This window comes from Apostichopus japonicus, chromosome 19, assembly GCF_037975245.1.
Source record: "Apostichopus japonicus isolate 1M-3 chromosome 19, ASM3797524v1, whole genome shotgun sequence".
Lineage (NCBI taxonomy): Eukaryota > Metazoa > Echinodermata > Holothuroidea > Aspidochirotida > Stichopodidae > Apostichopus > Apostichopus japonicus.
Window position 1 is genome coordinate 4,181,777 of NC_092579.1, and position 25,297 is coordinate 4,207,073.

The window sequence follows — 25,297 nt, forward strand, 5'->3', positions numbered from 1 at the left end:
TGTGTGGATTGTTAGCAGCTGTTATGTAGGCTTGTGTGGACTGTAAGCAGCTGTGTACAAGCTTGTGTGGACTATGGGCAGTTTGAGTCTAAGCTTTTGTGACATGTGAGCAGTTGTGTCTTAAGCATGCGAGGACATTAGGGAATAAATTGAACAGTTTATAGCTTTTTGGGATTCACAGCTAGGTGACAATCAAATGAACAATTTCAGCATAAATTACATGTTTAATAAATATTATTTGGATTAGTGTGTGAGTTAAATATCTTCATGATATGTGTATCTTATTATATGTAAAGATTTGCTTACACTTATAACAACTGGAAACAATTTTTGTCATATCATAGTTACCCTATTCATTTGATCTACCATTCCTGTTCTAATATTAGGGATGTAAGACACCGTGTCAACAATAAAAGGCTGTAGCAGCTGGAATATACAGCGCAGCGAGCCTAAAATGATATCTAACAGTAGAGATTATATCCCAGCAGACCAGTTATGCCTCTAGTGTGAAAATGCAGTGCCTCCTATCTGAAACTGTACAACAAAAAATATTACATCCTACCCAGAAGAGCAAAAGACAGTACCTAAAGAGAATCTGTTTACAAAAAGTCATTTCGCCGGTATGAATTAGGCCGTGACCATTTGTTTTTAATTAATCATATCATTCATATGACCTGCACGTTCAGTTTGACAGAGATTAAATGAGAGTGTGACACATTAGTATACAGACAATAAGGCAAGATTCTGTAACTTAATCCAGATCAACCAGATAAAATTACTTCTTCCTTTATGGAAATTGAGGAAATTCACAATTACAAGTAATATTGCAAAGGCTAGAATATGAATCAAACATTAAAATATGCAACTTTTTTATATCCTTTATTTGCCATTTTATGTCGTAGTGATTGCTTTTGATTATGCATGTTATGTATGGCCGAGATAACCAGTGATGCGGTATCAACTATGACCACGTTTTGGAAATTTCATGGATTTTTAATAAAGGATTGTAAAAAGTAAGGCAAATTTGAATTTTTCCATAAAGCTAACATCTCCATGCATTTTTCATTTCACAAAAGTGAAGTCAAACAAGGATGATTTAAATTTGCAAAGCTATGTCCAAATCTTCACTACCAAGTATAACTTCTTTTTGTGTCTGCTTAAATAGTAAAAAACAAAAGAAATATCTTATGCTTTCTAAAACTTTCTTTTGTTCTTATTGTACTTTGTTAATATTCGGATTGAAACAGAATAATAGCATATCTATCTATTGTCATCCAAGTGAATTCTGGATGCATTGCAGTCTTTAAGTAGACAGCTTTTCTTTCCTTTTTTCATATTCGAATATAACAAGTACAGTAGGTGCCGGTATAGTGTCACTATTTGCGTAGAAACTGCTACCAAACTTGTCCGGAGTTTCTTCAAATTTTCGTCGAGAAATAACGTAAACTTTAAATGTGCAAGTTTTAACACGTTACAAAGCTAGATATGTAAGAATTAGAAAGAAAATTATTCAACAAAACGTGTAAAATTTTACCAGTTTTAAAGTCTTACAATGCATCATAATTGGACCCAGCATGCATGCTACATCTGGTTTTCATCACTGATTTTATCATGCTAACTTGTTGATGTATGCTGTTCTTATTAAATCCATCCATGGGGAATACTATGATGAGATTAGTGAAGTGGATGGGTTACTTTCTTTGCCACAACTTACCTTTGATTTACCCAAATAGACACTTCCTGAAGATGTAGAAGCCATAAATATTTGAAAATTATCTAAGTATGTTTTTAGTTTGCACTATGCTAAATATGAGTTTGGAGAGAGGAATGTATAAGGGAGGGGGGGATGGACGGGGGGGGCGAGGGTAGCAGCAGAGGGGATGGAATGCTTACCCATGAATCCTCCGCTATGCCAGGCCGTTCCATCGCTAAGGTGATGCAGTTTGTAAAAATTATGATAAGGATGGAGTAATCGAACCATTTATGGGCTAATAGCCGCTGGACACTTCGACGGAATCTAAAAAATATGTGGCAAGAGGAAGGAAAAAGAAAAGAGTAATTAGGTTTTGACAAAACATAACGTATTTGTGGAAAATTAGTATAATATTCATCACCTCAAGAGTGACTTTCCAGGTCGAATACCACTGTGTGCCATTGTAGAATACCTGAGCTGACAAAATCAATTTTTCTAAGTTACAAATTAAAAGTAACTTGATTTGGGAGAAAATGGTTATTGTGTGCACCATCTCATGCAAGATGTTTGCGGGACGTCTAAATCACAAACTGGTGATGCATTCCTCTGAAATATCATTTGGTGTTTTGTCCATGAAATGTAGCACATTTTGGAATGTTTCTCGAACCTTAAGAGCAGAAAATATCAATATACTGGATGACCCTCAAATTCTACATTCAGCTATAATGTCACTAATGTGCATGTCAGCAAGTCATTTATAGCAAAACGGAACCCAGAGTTTCGAAATTTGCACATGCCTTCAAAAACAGGACGTAGTTTCGATTTGAAAAAAACTTTTTGTGTTTTGGATAACGCCATATAAGATTGTGCTGAAATTTCAAGTAATGCGATTCCACCCCAAAATGAATTGAATTTTTCATCCGACGACAAATTCATTGACTTGAGTCGATAACTTGACTGAGTCAGAAAAATCACTGTCCGTGGTCAACTCAACCGTAAAAATCGAGTGCCTCGTTACAATTCTGCTAATTGGTACCCTACAATCACATATTTAGGAGAGTAAAAATGGTCCAGCTGTTCCTTGAAAAAAAAAACCCAAAAGAGACCTTTTTGATGTCAAGCAAAGCGATGACTGTATTCAATATCTGGTCAACCTGCAAAATAAATTTATTTGCTCTCAGTCTTTGTAGAAAATATCAACATATATCCATATTTGAAAACTCTGAGGAAGGCTTTGATTGAATACCGTACCTGTTTCTTGGGGAAAGAATATAGAGGGAGTACTCTATTCTTGTTTTGAAGCATCCTTTAGGCTCAGGACAGCACTTTGTGAGATTACAATCCTTTTTGAGAAACAAGGGGAAAAAATGGGAGAAAAAATATTATATTTTCTGCCATAAATGAGAAACAAAAAAATTGCAATTATAATTGCATATATTTAATTTGTGATAATATCCCATTAATACTAACTCCATGACAAGACACATTAAAATACATCAGAATTTGATAAGTGGAAGTCTAAATGTCAAGACATTGGCATAAATTTTTTTTTTGTCCAACTGTGAAAGGAGATGATATCTATAATGATCATATTAGGTTCAACGCCTTGGTGACTTTAAGTTGGAGCTGGGACTTATCCCATATCCTGACTATGCTCGCATGGAAAATTGATCTACTACTCCAATCGATGTTTGGTGATTAATTATCGAAACCCAACCATTAATTAATCAAACAACAGAGAGGACTGACAGGCAGGTGCAAATCTAGGGATCCCCCTCCATCCCCCCCCCCCCCCACCTCCAGCCATCCTCTTTTTCAACCACAAATGGAAAAGTATTTATTAGGTAGAAAAGTAGATATTAGGACAACCTTCTGTATAAGACCTATTTGAAGACCTAATTTTATAGCTTAAAATATGCCTCAGAATGGACCATTTTGTGTCTAAAATTTGAACTTTTTACTGTGAGAGGATCCCTTGACCCTCCAACATCATGGGTGTTGGCTTCTAAGACGCACGGGCCACCCCCCCCCCTCCTATTTTAAATCCCATATTGGCACCTGACTGGTAATATAAACTAACTACATGCAATATGTGTGAGGAATGGGTTTTTTCTTTATTACTGATACAATTTAGTAGATGGCAGAAAAGGGAATTTTTGCAGAAATAATAAATGTTCACTCCCCACCCCCACTCCAAGAGAAGTGGCTGTAAGCTAGGGTTTTACATAAACTGATGTACGGACCAATCAAATGTGTCTTCACACAAGGCCAATTTTGACTTTCTTATTCAGCATGTTTTTATGAGAATAAAAAGATGATTTTGAGGCAAGTTCTTGACATAATGTCTGACAAGATTTGAGTCCATTTTATAATTATCACTAGCCTGATAGATTGAACATGACTCGTGTAAACCAATAAGTTATCCATCAGATTGAAAATCTGTGTCCTTGGTAAGAACTTGGCCAAATATCACAGGATAATTTTATGTAAATCTTATGCTAACATTTATATATTCAAGCCACACAAAGATAGTATGAATATTCAATTACATTACGTTCATTTAAATTGTATATCAGTTTTTCTAGCACCTGTTTTGTTCTTTCAAGTCATTCGAGTTTTGAATTCCAATGCACAAAAAAAGGAAGATTTTAAAGAAAGAGTTTAACAAAGTGTGTTGCATCCACTTCCAGTATTGGCTTCTTTTATCATCTGAACGTTGTAAATCGCACCTTTTACACAGCGATGTTTGTGTAGGGGAATTGTAAATTAACAATTTATGCATGTTAAGGTCTTTCTCTTTTCACAACTTCTTTATGTGAACAAAACTGTCCAAAGTTGATCATGGATAAAAATATGTCATCATCAAGTTGGGGAAAACGGCTAATTTTCGAAAGCTTGATTGGATATTTCTTCTTCTTCTCGTGAGTATGAATGAGAAAGTGTCTCAATTCATTGACTTAACAAAAAAACGCTAGATATAATAATTAAGCAAATTTCATTTTCTTCCATGTTTATAAAAAAATAAAAAATCAAACAAAATGATATTAAATGTTTTAAATGAAACAAAAATGATGTAGATAAAGCACAATGAACAAACATAGAATGGCTTTCAATGTTTAAGTAGAAGCCAATGTAACTTACACCATGGATAGCTTCATAAATAATTCATACAACAGATTAAATACAGTGTGACTCACTATACGCATATCAGGAGACCAATTAGTTCTGTTGTCCACTTAATTATCACGAGAATACGAAACAAACATGCTCATTATAAAAAAATACTCGGGCAAAAAATAAAATAAAAACAATAATGATTGATGTATATAATATGTTGCTGTGAACTCACCGGGTGAGTGAAACGAGTGGGCGAAAATAATGAACACACGGCACAAAGGAATGGGTTCATGCAAGGTAAAGAGAGAAATATTAAATAGGTAAAATATAACTAAGCTAAAACATGAGCATTAGGAAATGAAAACAAAAATTGCGTTGATGTTTCAGAGAGAGAACGCTGGCATTCTCTCTATTTTGATATTAGCTTCAATTGTTAATTAGCTACGATTTACAAAAACACTATATATATATATGTTAACAAGCTGGTACATACTACTGTAACATTGAATACATCGTAAGCAATTGTAATCTAGTAGAATTGAGATGCAACTACCATGCCATAAAATGGTTGTGTATAAAGTATCTAGTAAGTTGGTTATGGGTTTGTAAAAGGGGTGACATAAAAATGACAATGTGGGAGATGGGGGATGTGGGGGGGGAGGTAATCATGGCAAAGTGGTGGTGGTGATGGTAGGATGGGTGGCTGGAAAGTATAAATACAATACAAATACGTGATAAATATTAAACCTTCGCAGTTGGTTGTTGTCATGGAAGATCGTTGATGACTACAAGCCATTTTCCTGAACCTGCCATTGACACACAGTGACCAAGTAACAAATTGCTTGTGGGGGTGGGGGATGGGGGGAGGTCTATACCTTACTTTTTTCCTCCTGAAATATTAGTAATCAATTATACCTCATTTTTGTTTTATAGCCTCCTGCAAGTCTGAAAATTTAAGATTTTGGGTTACGGTTTCACTACTACTAATAGGTTTGTATTCTGAATTCCTGTTCATACTTACAAAACTTCAAATAGCAACTTGAGACCTCCCCCCCTCCCCCCCTACATCTAATATCTATGATCCACATCAAAACATTCATGGGAAGGAATCATAGTCCTTCACAACAGACAAATTCTATTCAGAGATCAGTTTCCACTAATACTTCAGTCATATTCAGAAATGACTTGACCATGAATATGAAACAAGATTAAAGCAATCATTTGATAACAGAGAGAAAGCTGCTGCACTTTGTTCCACTTGTCAAGTGGTGGAAGCTCAACCTCATCATCTCCTACTAATTCTCTCAATTTTCTCAAACTTTCTGCATCTAGTTTGCATGAATTACACTGACATGTTGAAGTACGCTTTGCTGGAATTTGAATTTGAAATGCGGTAAGCTGAAGTAGTAAGCCAACGTAATGATTAAATCGATGGAACTCAATTAGCATGCAGGGACAGAGATTGAAGTGGCAGGTAAATGGTTTAATCTTTGAGATGGCAACTTTCCATTCCAAACAAAGTCTTTTCATAACCACAGTTGCCCACTTTCCTCCCTTCCATCCAGAAAATATTGTGGATTTGTCCATAGGGCCATTCTCGGTCACGTGTGTGACGGAAAAATGGGGAGATTTGCACTACACCACTAAGTAACTACTTTTAGGTAAAGAAAGTTAGGTTGATTGTAGTACTTATGTATGCACTAGGGGACTCTTTCACAAAACCATATAGCTTAGCCAAATTCAGAACATTCATGTGCTGGCAGAGGTCATATAAAGGTCGGTCACGTGTGTGACGTGAAATGAAACTGGCTTTTTTGCACAAAAAAACATTGGCAAATTCCTCAGTTTCTAACAGGGCTGGATAACCCTAATTTCTCATGTTTCTACCTTAATGTGTTTCCATTCTAACAAGACATTTCACCTAAATATTTCACTTCTTAAAATTAGCATAATACTACATAAGCTAAAAAAATCCGGTCACGTGTGTGACATTGTTGGGTCACGTGTGTGACATTCTGAATTTTCAGTCCGTAGTTTCCAATTTTTGCAGTGCAAATGTGACTCTAGTAATGACCAAAGAACAGCACTGATGTTGATATTCCATAGGAATTACTTTAAAACAGTTTTACTGCCATGATTTGGAAGGTCACGTGTGTGACATTTTTTGGTCACGTGTGTGACATTCTGCATTTCAATGGATAAATGTCACACACGTGACCATCGGTCACGTGTGTGACGACTAATAAGAGGCTATTAATTAATCGTAGGAATAATTATTTGACTGGATATTTTGCAGAACTAACAGTCTTTATCAAGAACGGTAGCATATCAAGTGTGGACATCATATGGCACATCAGTTACTTTTTATGAAAACTTTTGTGTTATTTTGGTCACGTGTGTGACATCAAAATTATGCTAATTAGCACCCATTATTAACGAAGAATTTAAGATCAGGAACCTCTGCTTTAGGAATGAAATAAATTAACCCATGTATAACTGCCTCCATGTGATAGTTGATAACTGAAATATTATTTCTAGATACTCATGTAGAAAAAACAAATATACAGTTATAAACTACAAATTTTGGCTACAACTTACAATAATGCAAATTTATGCAAATTAGTATGTTATGGTTGTAATTTTAATGAAAAAAATATGAAACAGAAAACTTGAGGAATCCCTCTAAAACAAAAAGTATAGCATTTGGTCCTGATGAACACTTTAATTTTTTCATGCCAGTTTCATTTTCCAGAGAATGGCCCCATAGCAACAAGATTTAAATAACAACACTGGCAAAATTAAATCAATGATTCAAAACTTTTATGTTTGATCATAATTCATACCTTGTATAAAGGATATTGCAACCTAGGAATAGAGGACATAATTAACTCCGAATTTTTCGGTTTCAACCTCAATAAACCAATTCCTTTCTTTGCTCCATCCCTTGTCGACTAATCCCCTTACATCTATCTCTTTGTGTTCACCATGCTCATTAACCTGTCTGTATGCTGTGCTTGTTTTTGTCCCTTGTGTTACTGTTACTTGTCATTCAGCCTCTGAAGAAGATCCTGCTAGGATTGAAACGTCAAGCCAACTTACTTTTACACATTCTCTTACACTGGATAAGCAGTTTGCTAACTGTTTTATTTATTTTAAACCAATCTATGGCAGATCATAGCCTATTGCTTTAAGGCATGTAAAGGTAAACCAGCTGATTGCCAATTGTCAAAATCTTCTCGACATATTTACATCTTTCAACGTCTTTACATAAATCGACGTCCGATAGATTGATCACTCAGTGCAAGTTAGGTACTATTTTTATTTATTTTTTACCCCGCAGCAACGACATCCGTCTTCGAATAAATGGTCTGCTTCCCCTCTCGCCAAGTAAGCCTCATAGCCTGTTGGATACTTTGATGATTTGTGGGATTCGTGCTCATGCATTGCATGCTGGGAAGGTAAATTCGTGAGCCATGATAAAAGCTGTAAGTGGTCATGCAATGTGGGAGGATGGTTAAACAGAAGAAAATCATTTTTTATTTCTAAAAATTAATAACATCTTAATATTATACTTAATATAGCAACTTCTTGGATTTTCTTCAAAAGGTTGACCAAACCGAGTGAGTGTGAGTATTTACTCAAAATAAAATTTTAATTTTAATGAAACAAAAGACACGATCCATAAATATTCTCTCCACCATATTCAGTGTAAAGAGCAGGTAATCACTCAATCCACTTGAAGGAATTAATCACGTTCAATACTGAAATTGGACATTTTTCCAAAATTTTCCAACTTTCACTTTCTAAGAATCATGATTTGAAATTAAACTTCACAATCCTCATTTTTTATGAAATTTCAGCATCGAATAGTGTCAACACATTGATCTAAATCAGCTATATAGAAAAATCGGCTTTCAAAGACTATGTACATAAAACAGTTACTTTTTTTTTTAAATTTTCAAAATATTTCATTAATGTCAAAATAATTGATCTCTTAATGATCTCTAAAGCCAAAAAGAGAAAAAATATTCTAGGTCAAAAATATGAAGTGTAAGGAGATATAAGAAAAGGGGGAAAAAACAATAAAAAAGCAAAGATACAATAAGATGACTGGGCAAAAAATCACTTCAAATATTAAAAAAATACAATTCTAATAAATCGATGTGATTGGAAAAACAAAGAAAGGCTAAGAAGACTAACGAGAGGAGGTTAATCACCTACGGATGAAAGTTTTACACATGAGCAACAGTTATGAGTACGCACATATTTATTAATGCATTATTAGAATGAGTATAAACTACGTGCAGTGCTCGTTGGTTTATTAAAATCTATAACAGAGACAAAAGTGAAGAAAATAGGCAAAGAAGACGTCGATGAAAGTCGAAAAGGTGCAGTATGGTTTATCGTACCTAAACACAAAACATGATCGCTTTTGATTAACAAAAATGGGACGACTTTCTGTTAAAATCGATAGCACAGTTTCGGATAAACTTGTGTGAAATTTGTGGAATAATATAAACATTTGTTTTTGGGGGTGATAATTTAATCAGCTTTCATTTTGTCTATCAGGCACCAACTATTCTTCACCTGTCTGATTCATTTATAAAACCTTTTTGAATATGAATCATACTGCCAGTCTCACAGGAACGTTATATACAACATTTACAAGAGAAGTAGTGAAGTGTATATACTTTCTAAAAGCAAGTTTAAATGCCTTGCATTGGGTTATCTTTATTTATCTTCCATTTCTTAAAGCGAGCTACTTGTGTCACTTAATCTGAGTCCCTCCAATCTCTCTCCCTAATGATACACAACCCCCTCCCTGTTGCATAATCCCCCTTCACCCTGCGGTACACCCGTTTCCCCACCAGTTCCTAACCCTCATCTTACTTATCCTCACACACCAGTTTCAGGTGAAATGTTTGAAGGTTTTGAAATGAAAACCACAAAATTGAATTGCATTGTTTGACTGCTACGAATATTTCTGGTAAATGTCATCATCTTTTCAATTAATGCCCCTCATCTTCATGTGAATATACTAATGAAGAAGACAAAAGAAGAATTGTCCTTAAAATATAAAGAGGTTCTTTTTATCGATCCTTTTGAGCCCTGATCTTTTACGCCCCTAAAGTCCTCACTTTTCACCGACAGTCAGTATTTGGGGAAGATTTAAGTATTTTAAATTTTCAAATGCAGCCTTATAGGTTTCCCCGAATCTGTATCTGAATGATATTCTTAGCCACCTGTAGATACCGCCCTCTGTGATCGTATTGCTTTATACGAACGTTTCTTTAGCATGTCCTCTGTATACACACCAATGAAACACACATTCAATACATGCTCACATAGGAGTAAGCATATCAAATGTCCTGCTTTGCACTAAATTCTCATTCTTTGAACAATGTGTGCTAACGAACATCGTTTCAAACAGGTTTGCTGTCTCTTTTGTTACTCGTTAAAATATGCAAAGAACATGACAAGGTTCCTAGCAGTCCACTAAAGCCTAGCGCGACGATTCCGACCTCAATGTTTTACGACGACAGCAAGATATAAACATATGTGTGAAAAGGTGAAAAACATGAATGGAATTATGTAACAAGCAAGCAATGCCAAATGTGATAACACATACTGTAGTACTGTGTGTGAGAAGGAGAGAGAGTTAGAAAGACAGAAAGCAGAGTGAATTAAGTGCATGCTTAATAATACATCAGAAGGTTGTCTCACGTTGCCATGGGAACAAGCTAAGAATATTTGTGGAATGATGCTTTTTTGACTTTCTTGGTTGGAAAAAGAGCAAAAAAGAGTCTCTTTATTAACAAATGCTTACAGACACTGAAGACAAACTTCTCTGTGATGAATTAGATAGATGGCCGACCACGGCAGTTATCTATGTGCGTTATTAATGATAAGTGCTTCCCTACGTAACATTCAGGCAAAGACTGGCAGAGCATTCTCTCGAAATAAATTAATCACAAATATTGCCGGAAAACGGTGCAGGGGAAACATCCATCTTTGTTGTCGATACTCTCATTAAGAGGTGACGAGAAAAAATGGCACATTTTAAATCATCTTTCCCCACTTTTTTCCTGCAGAGATTATGGTTTATGCAAAAGGGAACCCATCAACCCCCCCCCCTCCCAAAAAAAAAAAATCATATTAATAATAAAATAAAATCTAAAAAAAAAATTTGGTGTCTCTCAAATTTCAGCCAAGTGTGGATGTTCTAGTCAGTATATGTAAATAAATGCAATGATGAATTGGCAATGAATCAATTGATATGTAAATATATACACCTTGATCAACTTAGGCTAATTAAAGGACGAATGGTACTTTAGAAAGCTTTTAGGCGATCACCGATAGTTTCTGGATATTAAATTTTAAGGGAGCTACTGTTGGCGACATCTCTTGACGACATCACAAATGACAACGATGTTTAATGTATGTCTGTATGTAAAGATGTGTACAATCGAAGGAATGTTTCTAGTCAGGGTTTTCTGTTCATGAAATTATTTATTTGGTGATAAAATGAAAATGCCCTAGGGAGAGCAGATTGAAATCTGCTTAATTTATGGAAAATAAGGTGATGAATATTTAAAGAATTATTTCCAAATCACTCACCAGCAGGCTATAATCAACAGCCTGTACCAATACTGCAGGCTACATTGCTCTAAACTGATTCAACCCCCCCCCCCCACCTTCCTCAACCCCAACCCCTCCTGGATGAACCCATTTGAAGTGAATTTGTGATTAAACCCCCAAAAAATGAAATTATTAAAAAAAAAACTACACAATCAGGGTATATAGAATTTGAAATACACCAAAGTTTACTTTTCGACTCACAGGTGGAGATAACGTTCATAAAGTTAGGCTCTGTTGATTATGACTGTTAGGTAACTATGTCTACACACAACTACATGATGTTTTAATCTACTCAGGAATAAATGAATAAAATAAATAAACTCTGCTTATAAACTTGCACACTATTGACAGGTCAAAAAGAAGAAGATAGCACTGAACTACGCATATGTCACAGCACACAATGCGATACACGTAGTAATTATGGAGCTTTCAACGAAGGATTTTACCCTTGCTCGGTGGGATACGTGTCTAAGTCCTCGGAAGATTCGTGCGAACTTCTGATGTTTGAAAATGGGAATGAGAAAAGGTGAGTTTGCATATATATGACTTTTCCATTTTTAATATTTTGCATCCGCTGTTAAAATAGAAAAAAAATTATATGACAGCAAAATGATGGCTTTAAAATATTGCAAAAACCAAAGAAAAAAATTATTGAAATGAATTAAATTAATATGCATCACGAGGCTGCAAGCAAAAAGTCATGTTTTTTTCACCAAGCATACATCGTCATGGGAACGAAATATTCCTCGCAAATGTGCATGGTAAAAAAAAAAAAAAGGCTATTCAGCGACTGTTTTAGATTTGTATCCATCCAAAATGTTTTTTGTTTTTTTTGTTAGTTGGTAAAATGTCAGGTTTTGAATAAATTTTCATGAATTTCCATTTTCTCCCCAGCGTCAAACTGTGAGGTGAGAGGAATGATTTATTTTCCTCTCTATCTTTTGTCTAATATCTGGCCTTTTACTGGAAAATATTTTCATAATAAAGCAGCAAAATGCTGATGAAACAAATGGAAATAACCAACTCATTCGCTCTGTAAGAAAATTTAGGACGACTTTTGTCTTTATACCACAAAATATAAAAGTTACCATCATGTATTACCATACTTGGGTGTTGCCAAATAAACAGGAAACAAATACACTACTGATATGGATGTATGCTGGCTTGCTGTGCAGTTGCTGTTAGCTAGCAAATGGCAGCTGTTTTTGTTTTTGAATAAAATGATTATTTAAAAATTGGAATATGTAGGCTCAGTTTATCTTGCCAAGCATGATACAGTTAATGTTTTGTATAGCAAACAGTAAATAATAAACTGAGAACCTTTGGTTTGGATCGGGCAAAAATATCTCTGGCATTTCATTTAAAATGTTAATTAATTATTAAACAATGCAACCCATTGTTTTAGTGAAAGAAAACACAAAAGAGATCAAAGACATTTCCGAGAATTTGACTTTGAATGGTCATTAAGATTTCGTATTAGAGAACACCCTGTTGAAAACGGGAAATTTAATTCACAGTTAGAGATGGACAGATAGACAAACAGAGATACAGATATGAAATACTCACGGTGACAGTAAATTTCTGCATAATTACAAATATCATAACAACAAATATATACACAAACAACACGATCACGAAATTAACAGGGAAACAGGGTGGAAAGAAAGAAGAAACAGCTCAACATAAATGTCATGCGTTTAAAAAAATAAAAAGAGACTTCTGTTCTGTTGATTTCAGCGGGTTTGTTGGATTGAAGTGTCAATTATGTTAAAGTATTACAAGCAGGGATTAAATTCATCTCGTGACACTTACTGCTTCGTCGATTGCGTCGGGATCTTCAAACGTCTCGTCTCCCGTGTGAGTCGAGGAGGATCCTTCTACCGGCTCTTGGGTGACGGGGGTGTCTGTAAGGTCCACCTTGGAGGGCTGTTGGGAGAGCATGGATCCGCCATTACACGATATGTAAGAGGTACGGCGACTCTCTGTGCCGTTGCTCTCCACGTCGGGGATGTGACCGTTGCTGACAGAACTTGGAATGGATACTCTGCGACAAGAAAGGAAGAAAGAAAACTTATTTGCCGATGGCGAAGTAAGTTTGATACTTTTAAAATGATTACGTGCATTTCGAAGAAAGGATAAATATAAGATAATGTTTGATCGTATGTTTTAATTTTCAATGTATCACCGGTGTTGCTCATGCATGAAGTATGGCAATTTAAATTTCTATTTCTAAGGAAATTGTTAAAGAACTTTGAAAATTGCAATTTCACCGATAAAAGATGAATCCAACTGGTTCGGTACCAACCTGCTTTCACTTGATGTTGAGTGCCTGTCGTTCCCATTGGCCACAACGTACGGTGTTAGGTGATTAAAATTGCTGGTGGGGTTACGTGCACTTCGGGTGCTACCACTTCTACTGAGGGGTGGAGTGTTTGAGACACTGAGGGATGACTGGAGAGAACAGAAACATTAATTCAAGTTTATGGTCTCCACGGCAACAACAGGAAAGCAGACAACATTTGGAAGGTCTACCATTTGCTGTGGAAAGTCGTTTTGCTGTTGTTGAAAGAAGACTTTCAGTGAATTAAATAACATCTATAGTCAAAGATGGTCAGCAATTTCAACTTTGTAAATGCATGTCACTTATAAAGCTAAATCCATAGGGTAAGAGTTGTTAATACTTTTGGCAAAATTATAAAGTCAACAAGTACAGACATAAAAATAAGTTCCTTGCAGCGACATGTCATTCATAACTATGCTCTAAATACTCCCATAACAGATTAACTCCAGTCAATTTTAGTGCCTTCTTTGAAGTGTATGATAGTCAAAACAAGATAATTACATTCAACAGATCACCTGACAAGACTTGCATCACCCCTGATGCTTGCACACAAAATAGGCTAGGCTATTTAAATCTGCTACTGAATGGTAGGCCTAAATTCAATATTGCCATTTGTATGAAATAGCAATTGGGTTCTCAAGACTTTGAACAACTGTTCTGTTAATGATAAAAAAAAAAAATAGGCTTAACAAAATTAGTGTTTCTGATTTAACATTGTTTTGATGCAGCACACAGAACAAAGTGCTTGAGCCCACAGGAGCCTTTTGCACTATTTGTGTATTAAAGACACATCATTGTATACAACAGTCTCAACACCAAGCTAAGATACATTCCAAAGGAATTAGTGAGCAGTTACAGACAGAAAGACCAACTGACCAATAATCTTCTTGGTAACAAACCTTTAAAATAGTTTAACCTTCTGAAAAGACCGGTCATTCCATTTCTACCATCTCATATATTTAAAAACATGAAAATAAGTATAAAATAATCATAAAAATATAAGATAGGAAAAGACTTCTATTTGGTCTCTCTTTGAAGGCTCATACACAAAGTTTGCCACCTTGTTTTCTTTATGACACACACACACATAAATATATATATATATATATATATATATAAATGAAAACGTAATGAGAAGGAAAATCCAGAACAGTGAAAAAACTTCCAGCCTCCACTGGGATTCGAACCTGGGCCTCCCGCTTTGTACGCGGACACCCTAACCAACTAGGCCATGAACGCTGATTGTATGTCCAGAGGTTCGAAACCGGTAAGGAAGGTCGTAATTTCACTGTAGGCGTTATATATATATATATGTGTATATATATATATATATGTATATATATATATATATATATGTATATATATATATATGTATATATATATATATATATATAGGGCCTATATATATATATGTATATATATAGGGCCTATATATAGGGCCTATATATATATATATATATATTCTCCTGTTGATGTCATGTAAAGTCATCAGGAGAGCCAATTTTTGTTCTGCATCCTAATATCACTTTTCTTGTCTTCTTTTGATCCAAAACATACAGCTTAGATAGACCGACTTGACATATAAATCCCACTCACACTAATGAATCACGACTAAAGTGAGAGGCTTCCTGCGAGGGGCAGTGAGTATATTCCGGACGTATCTGACTAAAAAAATCATTCCATCTAAGTCCATCATCAACATATTTGTTGTTTATTTCGTCACAAACAAAAAACTAAAAAACTTGTTTTTCGCTTTTTTTTTCGCTTTTGCTGTTCCATGAAAAGTTGACATCATTTTGTTAAAAGGGTCAGCTCCCAAACTGTAGGTCTGTGGAATGTCTTCTGTGAGAATCTGGGACTGTCACAGTGGAAAAATATTGGGCTATATTAGAATACCCCTCAGAATAATAAAGAAATTTATGTTTCCGGTCGCAAATATTGCACATTTTCTTTTGGAAAAGTGATAGTGAGGAGACCAATTAGATTTATTGAGACAGGTTACAATCCAAGCCACCCGCTGAAGCATTTTTTGTTGTTGATGTTGTTGGACATACATGCTGAGCTGTCTCCATGGTAACATCTCTTTCCAAGCAGATAAACCTGAGCAGATAATATGTTTTGCAGTCTGTTGAAACAGATTTGTAAACTATCTTGAGCAAGTCCTCTGGTTAATATGAGAAACTCATCAACATTTAATTAGTGTGTACATATATGTGATACTTCCATTGTGGATGAACCAAGCATAGCCAGTTTTACATAAAAGAATTGGGGGCAATAATTGTTAGACACAGACAACAATTGAAGGAGCTGCTTTAAAGTTCTGCCCAGAGAGGTTCGCTATAGTGGTTTTATGACAGTATATATGATATGATATGATATATATATATATATATATTATAATTATTATTCTCTCCTTACCACAGAATGACTATCTGAATCTAAGTAGATGTTGGCATCTTTGTAGGGGGGCCTCCCAAGCCTAGAGGAACTGATGTTGGGTGAACCCTGGGGGGTTGCTGCCGTGTGGGTGATGACCGGTGGGGAACGGAGCTGGCCTGGCTGTTGGGACAGCATGTGACATCCAGCTGGTAAGAAATCGATTCATAATATAAATTAAAACTTAAAAATAAAAATAAGAAAGTCTGACTCGGAAGCCAGTGAGACAAAATCCAACTCAACAACAAAACTAATTGAAATATTTTATCTTCCAGAGGAAAGAAAAGAAACATCTGGTCTATAAATAGACCTTTCGAAGATCAATTAACTTTTGACTGTTTTCATTCTAAAAGAAAGAACTGACTTTCCTTGTTTTTGCTAATTGTCTTGTATGCTGTATCATTTCTTTTCACTTTTATTTCAAAATAAGGCATATACATTAACCAGATATAATATCAATTTATCACATATTTGTGGTAATAGGTCTCTAGTACACCTTTACACAGAAAAACACATTTGGGAAAGCTCAAACAGGAAACACTGAAAAAAAAGTATTTGTTTAAATACTTAATATGGATAAATCTGCAAAAATTCTCTCCCCTTCACTATGCCTGCAGTATGGAAAGTAATTATCTACAGCTGGTATTTACACCACAATACACAAGACTACGTGGTACAATGCCATTTTCCACTCCACGCCAAGAAAGGTCTCGTTTACCAACCAAACTACCAACCTCTCCGCCTTACCACCAACCCCTCCACCCAACCACCACCACCAATTACCAACCACCACCACCAACTACCACCACCAACTACCAACCATCACCACCAATTACCACCACCAACTACCAACCACCAACCCCTAACCACCAATCTCCCCCCTTTCCCAACATACACAGATCTTGTCCAACACTCATTCAGGATTATGAAGTTCGCTCCTCAAACCTCTCCGGAGTTTGTCGCCAACTTGGCAATATCTGCAGTGCGCAGATGGGCTGCAAGAGGTGGAGGAGGGAGGGGAGGGGGGGAGGGGAGAGTGGGCAGAAGGAGGTCTTGACGACATGAATCTTTTTGCTACCTTGGGTGGATTTGATTGAAAGCACATCTTCAGCTTCTTCTTCTTCTTCTTCTTCTACTTGCTTCTCCTCGTCTGAAGGTTCTCCTCGGTTTCCTTTCCCCGTTTCCATGTCAACGTCATGACTCCCATTCTGCTGCAAGTTGGCCTCTTTCTGTCGGTCGATCTACGAGAGAAACACACGGACAGATCGTCAAGAGAGAGACACACAGACAGATCGTCAAGAGGGACAAAGGAGTAGTATCTATTTAAACCTCTCTATCCGTACATATCGATCAGTCTACTTAAGTACGTACCTTACAAGGGACCAGTCAAACTTATAGACACAACTTTCTATATTTATATCCAATCAAATACAACAGACGAAACTGTTACAGATTCTCAAGGAAAGCTGCGACGAAAGTTTACCGAAATTGCTGTTCACCAGAACTACTGTGATACTATTCCAATGCCTTATTACAAAGGCCGCAGTGAATAACAATGTTGTGCGTATCAATAGCTCATGTACAGTTGCCATAGAAACATAGTACATGTACCACTTAAAACTCAAACTAGTTAAGATCTAAACATTGGCATAAACTTTCAGTTCCAAAGTCAAGAATTCATCCAGGTGGGACAATTGTTTCATTTCTTGCCTCAAAGCATGTGTAATGACAGTATGAACCGACCTGTTTCTATCAGGTAGAAGTTAGAAACTGTTTATACTGTCAGTACTAGTGCTTTGTATCATGATATGAGAGGACAGTATAGAGTGGTATTAACATTAGAATCAAATTACGGTTAGGAACTGTTCATACTGTCAGTACCAGTGCTTTTAAGCATGCTAAGAGAGGACAGTATAGAGTGGTATTATAGCATTGTCAAGTTGTCCCCACTGGCCGAAAAACTTACAACACCAACGTTCACATGGAATGGTCAAACAACTTAACATCAATATACCATAAATGTTCATTTTGTCATGCATTTGAAGATTCACATCAAAAAGGATCATGCAGATTTTGATACTTCCATAACAATGACAGGTTGAAATCTGTTGATTTCATATAATATCTGTCAAAACGATAAATGGATGAATTGTATATTCTTGGGATAGCTTTAACAAAATGAGTGTTGAGGTAAATACTGAGGATCCATGGAAACAGATCAAGGTATACACAAGCAGAGATTACAAAGGTGGAAAGTATATAGTAACTAACATAAAAACAAAGCATATATACAAAAATATGAAAGCAAATTGCAAATATTTCCTATAAAATGCCATCATGCAAAGTAAATAACAAACTGAACAGAGGACTCATAATTTGATACAATCACTAAATCACCGTGCTTATTATTGAAATAATGAGATTTAAAGGTACAACTAATATTCCAGGTGCTACTATCCATTTTCCTGCCCAACCCCCCTCTCCCCATCCCCTGCCACACCCCTGTTACGTAAACATTCCAATAGCCAGCCATCCCTCTCCTGCACCCAACCATCCCACCCACTGGCTTTAAAAAAGACTTGAAGGGGATCGTATCAATTTATTTACCCCCTCTTTCTTTTGCCATTTCAGTTAAATCTCAAATTCACATATAAGTACAAAAATTTCCCATCATTTTTCTCGAAGAATCCAAACTGTCTGTTAATTAATGTGTTTTCAGTTCAAATGTTATGGCAAATTACTACACTTACAGATTAGAGATAATTTTCCTTTTTCAGGAATGGTACAAAATTCATACCGGGCTAATTAACCAGCCAATTTTTATACACACACCAAACTTGCTCTCGGCGTATGAAGGTGGCTGGGGCAGAGCATATATAATCGATGTTTTTAATTACAATGTCAGACACTGCACAACTGACTAAAAGCAGGCTATCTGATTCTGTCCGTCTCCAACCTGCTATATCTTTTCCACTAACCACACTGTTTCTGTATTGATTGCCGATCGTCTGTGAGTGATTTGCTTTAATACCTACTTTTAGTGTGTGACATGCCAATAAGATTTTGCTTAATAGAGTCTGGAAAAATCTTAACTCCGACGACGGCGGGCGCACCGAGGCATAGTTGTACCCAAGACGATCATTATATAGTTAATAACACAGAAGACAAGCGTACAGTATATAGCTGCAGCAATCTATACATACAGACGGAGTGATATTGTCTACACCTGGAAACCATTGTGTACCTTCCAAACTTCCTTAATTGACGGTTGACATTTAGCAAAAATCATGAGCAAAAAAATACTAAATATATATATATATATAGGTATAAATTATAAAATAAGGCAAAAGGTAATATTTGGAACTGGAGAATCGAATTTAATAGAAACTCTGTCATAAAATGCAAACGGCAAGAAAAATGGAGGGATTTGATGATAAGACTCTTGTAGTCAAGCATATCATAAACGGATTTATTTTATTTATTCATTTCTTTGGCCTTTCTCGTTTGTGCCTGTCACATACAGAAGAAAAAAACTATAAACTAAAAAAAGAAGAAAAAAAAGAAGGAAAATATGAGGCAAAAAGCAGAATTTGGCCTTAGAGAATTGAACACTAGAAACTCTGTCATATAAAGTGAAAAAAAGGAAGAAATATACCTAAGGGTTTCATAAATGTGATTCTCATTGTCAAGCATAGTATTAATGGATATCTTTTATTTATTCATATTTTTTTTGCAGGGGCCGTTTCTCATGCGCTTGCCATGTGCAGTGAGTCTCAGAGTCGCATCATCGAATATTGAATTTGTGAATCAACATTTAGTCGACAGACATTTGGAGAAATCATCACGTTTTGTTCCCAGAAGCCGAGAGGACTGACACTCATTCTTTATTTAAAGTTTCATAAATGAGGCAGGCTAGAAGCCGGATTTAGTTTAGGTTCTACCTGAAATATGCAAACAAAGGGAATTGTATTTGCCAAAAAAAAAGGTGACAAGTAATATGGAAAGACAGACACAAGTTTATGGAAATCCTGCTGGGAATGCAATACTATTACATACCAATTGGTAAAAAAATAAATAAAAAAATACCCAGACACAAGAAAGGGACTATGGTGGCTTAATAGGGACATAGGACAAAATTTTGAGATAAAAAGTCAAATTTTTGAGATAATTAGTCAAAATCTGGAGCAAAAAAGTCCAGATTTTGAGATAAAATGTCAAAATTTTGAGATAAAAACTCTAAATTTTGAGATTTTGGGACACTTATTTTGTTTTTCCTATGTCCCTATTAAGCCACTGTAGGGGGCACATAAAGGTTACAGAAAAAGAATAAGGTAATTATTTAGAGTGCTTTCTGACACCCCCACCTTACGTTTTGAACAAAAATATGTATCAAATATTGAGAACTAATAATTTTGGGAATAATGTATAAGAGTCAGATACGTTACTTTAAATCACAAAAGAAATATTTACAAGAGAATGAATTCACCCCAGCATAAGAATGACAACACTAAATTTTTGCACCATATAGTGACACAATTTTTTAACAACTTGAATAAAAAAATATTACCAACACAGATTCAACGAAAGTGAGACACTGCAGGAAATCGTGTTTTTTTGTTTGTTTTTGGTTGCTATAAAGAATTTCTGCCTATATGATTTAATCCTTGGATGATGCTTGTGGTACCCAAGTTGAGGTACCTACAAGGCACCTTGAGATCGAATTGGTTCAAAACCTATCCTCTCCTTCATACCCCTCCTTTTCACCCCCACGGTTCGTTGATCGAAATCTGAAGGCACTTAATATCTGGGACCACAAAGGAAGCCATATGAAGTATATAAAAGAAACACTACACACACACAGAGCATATGAACAAACGTGAGCTCCTACAAGTGAATGGTAATAAACATGAAAATATACTTGAAGGCCTTCTGCACAACACTCTTGACTATTTTTAACAATTAATTACACTGCAAGGCCAAAATAACACAGCAGGACATCACGTTTAGTATTTCCAATACTCACCGTAGAGTAAACAGACCGTCAAAGAGCAAAAAAAAAATATTTAAAGAAATAAATAAAAGGAAAAAAGAAGAAATATAACATTAACAGCAAATGGCAGAGAACGATGAATAAGAATGGCGGTTACGAAAGATTTGTGACCTTTGACCTTTGAGTTATAATCCCGGTCCATATTCATTCTCATAAATGACTTTTGGCCTTCACTTGATCTTTACCAAAGGATCTGTTGTTAAAGCAAAATGTTTTTGAACAGTTTTGAGGTCAGAAACCTTGCTAGCAATTTGCTTCTTTTGTTCTGGTTACTATTTTTATACACTTTGTATGATTTACTCCTAGCTAGGAAACAACAGAAAAAAGTCGGATATTAACGATATAGAGGACGTAACTGTGTAAGAGGCGAGCGTATAGTCTGTGTTTAAAGATGAAAGGGATATTTAAGAAATCATGGTAGTTTTACAGAGTGGCAGGGAGTGGTGTGGGGAGGGGGTGAGGATGGGGAAGGGGCAGTTCATGGTGACTGTTTGAGTATTCTGATTAGAATCACTGTATAATGGCCTGTAGAGTCCATCAGACTGACAATGAAAGCCAATCAACCACACAAGATTGATCTATTGCTTTTGATTATTGAGCCAATGGTTCTGATTGTATATCTCTAAAAAAAATTGAACATGACATACTTCTTAAAAACATGAAAATGTTGTCGTTATAAAACAATAGGTGGCACAGGGCAAGGTTTGCCTGCAAGGTGGGGAAGGGATGGGGGAGGCCAAGGCATACATGCTCTTCCCAATCCCCTACCCTAAAACAAAACAAAACAAGGGTTCCCCTTATCAGAATGACTTACAATGGTACAAGTAATTAATATTATTTAAATCTCTCTTCAATCCACACTGAAAACAAAAAAAATTGGCTTCTAGCTCCCTCTTGGTCTTAATCGGTAACAACTTTGAACCCTTTTTACCCACCACACTGACAGAACAACAAGAGAAAAATACAGAAATATTTCAACATTCTTCTGTCCCCGAAAGAGATGCAGATATTAAAAATTAAGGAAAGTGAAGTTTGAACAGTGCTTCTTATACCAAACTATATTCATTGCGTGCATCTATATATGTATGTATACATATATATTTATTTGTACATCTATATATAACCATATATATCTATATATATGCACACATACATATATAAATATATATATACATCTATAAATATAAATATATATATATATGTATATATATATATCTATCTATATCTATATATACCGTATATATACATACATATAAACATATATACATACATATATATATGAATAGTGTATCGTGATATACACACATATATTGTCCACCGACCCATCACCGAAAAAAGTTCCACCAATGTAAAAAATTATATGATGCCACCTTTCCACGGTTTGGTCTGGAATGTTTCAGTTTGGTTTTTAGTTTCTTGTCACTCTGTTTTCTCAACTCCTCTTTCTCCACTCGATCAATTGTCTTGTAAGATAAGTGAAAGAAGAGATCATAGATTCTCATCTGCCTACCAAATATAGATTTATGCCCTCAGCTCCAGATTCTGCAGCAATCGACAGGATGTGTATTCAATTGCCGTCAGATCTTGAAAAATAGTGTTTTCTGGGCTGTCATAGAAATTAATACCGACCACCAGACAGACGTTTCGTATCTAGCCGGTGTCTTAAAAACAAAGCTACTTTAGAGTACGATAATGATAACTTCGAAGGTTAGCCATCTTTTGATGGAACGCGTGATCAGGTATATACACAGGTGAAGAACATGTGATGTGATCAGTATCACACAGGAGGTAAAGAACATGTGATCAGTATCACACAGGAGGTGAAGAAAATGTGATCAGGTATCACACAGGAGGTGAAGAAAATGTGATCAGGTATCACACAGGAGGTGAAGAAAATGTGATCAGTATCATACAGGAAGTGAAGAGCGTGTGATCAGTATCACACAGGAGGTGAAGAACATGTGATCAGGTATCATACAGGAAGTGAAGAACATGTGATCAGGTATCACACAGGAGGTGAAGAAAATGTGATCAGTATCATATATGAGGTGAAGAATATGTGATCAGTATCACACAGGAGGTGAAGAATATGTGATCAGTATCATACAGGAAGTGAAGAACATGTGATCAGTATCATACAGGAGGTAAAGAACATGTGATCAGGTATCATACAGGAAGTGAAGAATATGTGATCAGTATCACCAGGAGGTGAAGAACATGTGATCAGTATCATATATGAGGTGAAGAACATGTGATCAGGATCACACAGGAGGTGAAGAACATGTGATCAGGATCACACATGAGGTGAAGAACATGTGATCAGGTACCACACAGGAGGTGAAGAACATGTGGTCAGTATCATACAGGAGGTGCAGAACATGTGATCAGTATCATACAGGAGGTGAAGAACATGTGATCAGTATCACACAGGAGGTGAAGAACATGTGATCAGTATCATACAGAAAGTGAAGAACATGTGATCAGTATCATACAGGAGGTGAAGAACATGTGATCAGTATCACACAGGAGGTGAAGACCATGTGATCAGTATCATACAGAAAGTGAAGAACATGTGATCAGTATCATACAGGAGGTGAAGAACATGTGATCAGTATCACACAGGAGGTGAAGACCATGTGATCAGTATCATACAGAAAGTGAAGAACATGTGATCAGTATCATACAGGAGGTGAAGAACATGTGATCAGTATCACACAGGAAGTGAAGAACATGTGATCAGTATCATATATGAGGTGAAGAATATGTGATCAGGTGTCACACAGGAGGTGAAGAACATGTGATCAGTATGATACAGGAAGTGAAGAACATGTGATCATTATCATACAGGAAGTGAAGAACATGTGATCATGATCACACAGGAGGTGAAGAACATGTGATCAGTATCATACAGGAGGTGAAGAACATGTGATCAGTATCATACAGGAGGTGAAGAACATGTGATCAGTATCACACAGGAAGTGAAGAACATGTGATCAGTATCATATATGAGGTGAAGAACATGTGATCAGGTGTCACACAGGAGGTGAAGAACATGTGATCAGTATCATACAGGAAGTGAAGAACATGTGATCAGTATCATACAGGAGGTGAAGAACATGTGATCAGTATCACACAGGAAGTGAAGAACATGTGATCAGCATCATACAGGAGGTGAAGAACATGTGATCAGGTATCACACAGGAGGTGAAGAATATGTGATCAGTATCATACAGGAAGTGAAGAACATGTGATCAGTATCACAGAGGAGGTAAAATACATGTGGAGAAGTTCTACATAATAACAGACTGAGATGATTTGATTTCTTTTGTTTTTTTATTCTATACATAAGTCAAACTACTGTCTAGCCTCATTCTTATTTTAATGAAATCATTTTTGTCACATTCATAACATTTTGTTATTTCTAAGGCAGAAAATATGGTCTTTTAATGTCAATTTGATTACAATTTTTAAATGTCAAAGCTTTTCGTACAAGCTGTTCGCATATCTCTTAGAATAAAATAATATAAAACATGTTTTCCACATTTCACCAAATATATTGACTACTGCAATAATCTGTACAAACACTGTAAACAGTTGCTGGTATCTAGGCTCTGTAGGTATTATGTTAGTAGAAGAATAGGCCCAATGATGAAGTCTGAATGGTCAGCAATATAAGTTACTGTACTAAGATATTAAACACCTATTGGAACACTGATACTACTAGTGAGGGACCCTGATACAAACTTGAGATTGAGGGAGGGGAGGGGAGGAGGATTAATGACAAATGTTCAGAGGTGTTAAAATGACTGGCATTGCTGGGGACAGCATGTACCTTTGAAGACCACTGTTGTAAAACATTATTTGGGGCTTGACCCCATTCCTCCCTCCTCATCCCCACTCCCCTCCCAAGCCACATGTTGCTATGGGCTTTAACTAACCAACAGTAAATTTTGTGCCGAAGTGTAATTCCATGGTACAAGATAACCAGCTATTTATTGTTCTCATTTCCAGCAGAGGCTAA

The 25,297-nt window shown here is 35.9% G+C and overlaps 1 protein-coding gene across 1 annotated transcript in view; it reads right to left on the reverse strand.

Moving 5' to 3' along the window:
- Positions 1-25,297, reverse strand: part of LOC139960684 (voltage-dependent T-type calcium channel subunit alpha-1G-like) — a 202,711-nt gene that overhangs the window by 31,079 nt on the left and 146,335 nt on the right. The window contains exons 15-22 of the mRNA XM_071959235.1: positions 22,647-22,739; positions 17,305-17,467; positions 16,209-16,375; positions 13,755-13,900; positions 13,262-13,493; positions 8,144-8,260; positions 2,945-3,018; positions 1,894-2,017 (exon numbers count right to left, since the gene is read on the reverse strand). Coding sequence (XP_071815336.1) covers positions 1,894-2,017; positions 2,945-3,018; positions 8,144-8,260; positions 13,262-13,493; positions 13,755-13,900; positions 16,209-16,375; positions 17,305-17,467; positions 22,647-22,739 — 1,116 coding nt within the window. The remainder of the gene's footprint in view (positions 1-1,893; positions 2,018-2,944; positions 3,019-8,143; positions 8,261-13,261; positions 13,494-13,754; positions 13,901-16,208; positions 16,376-17,304; positions 17,468-22,646; positions 22,740-25,297) is intronic.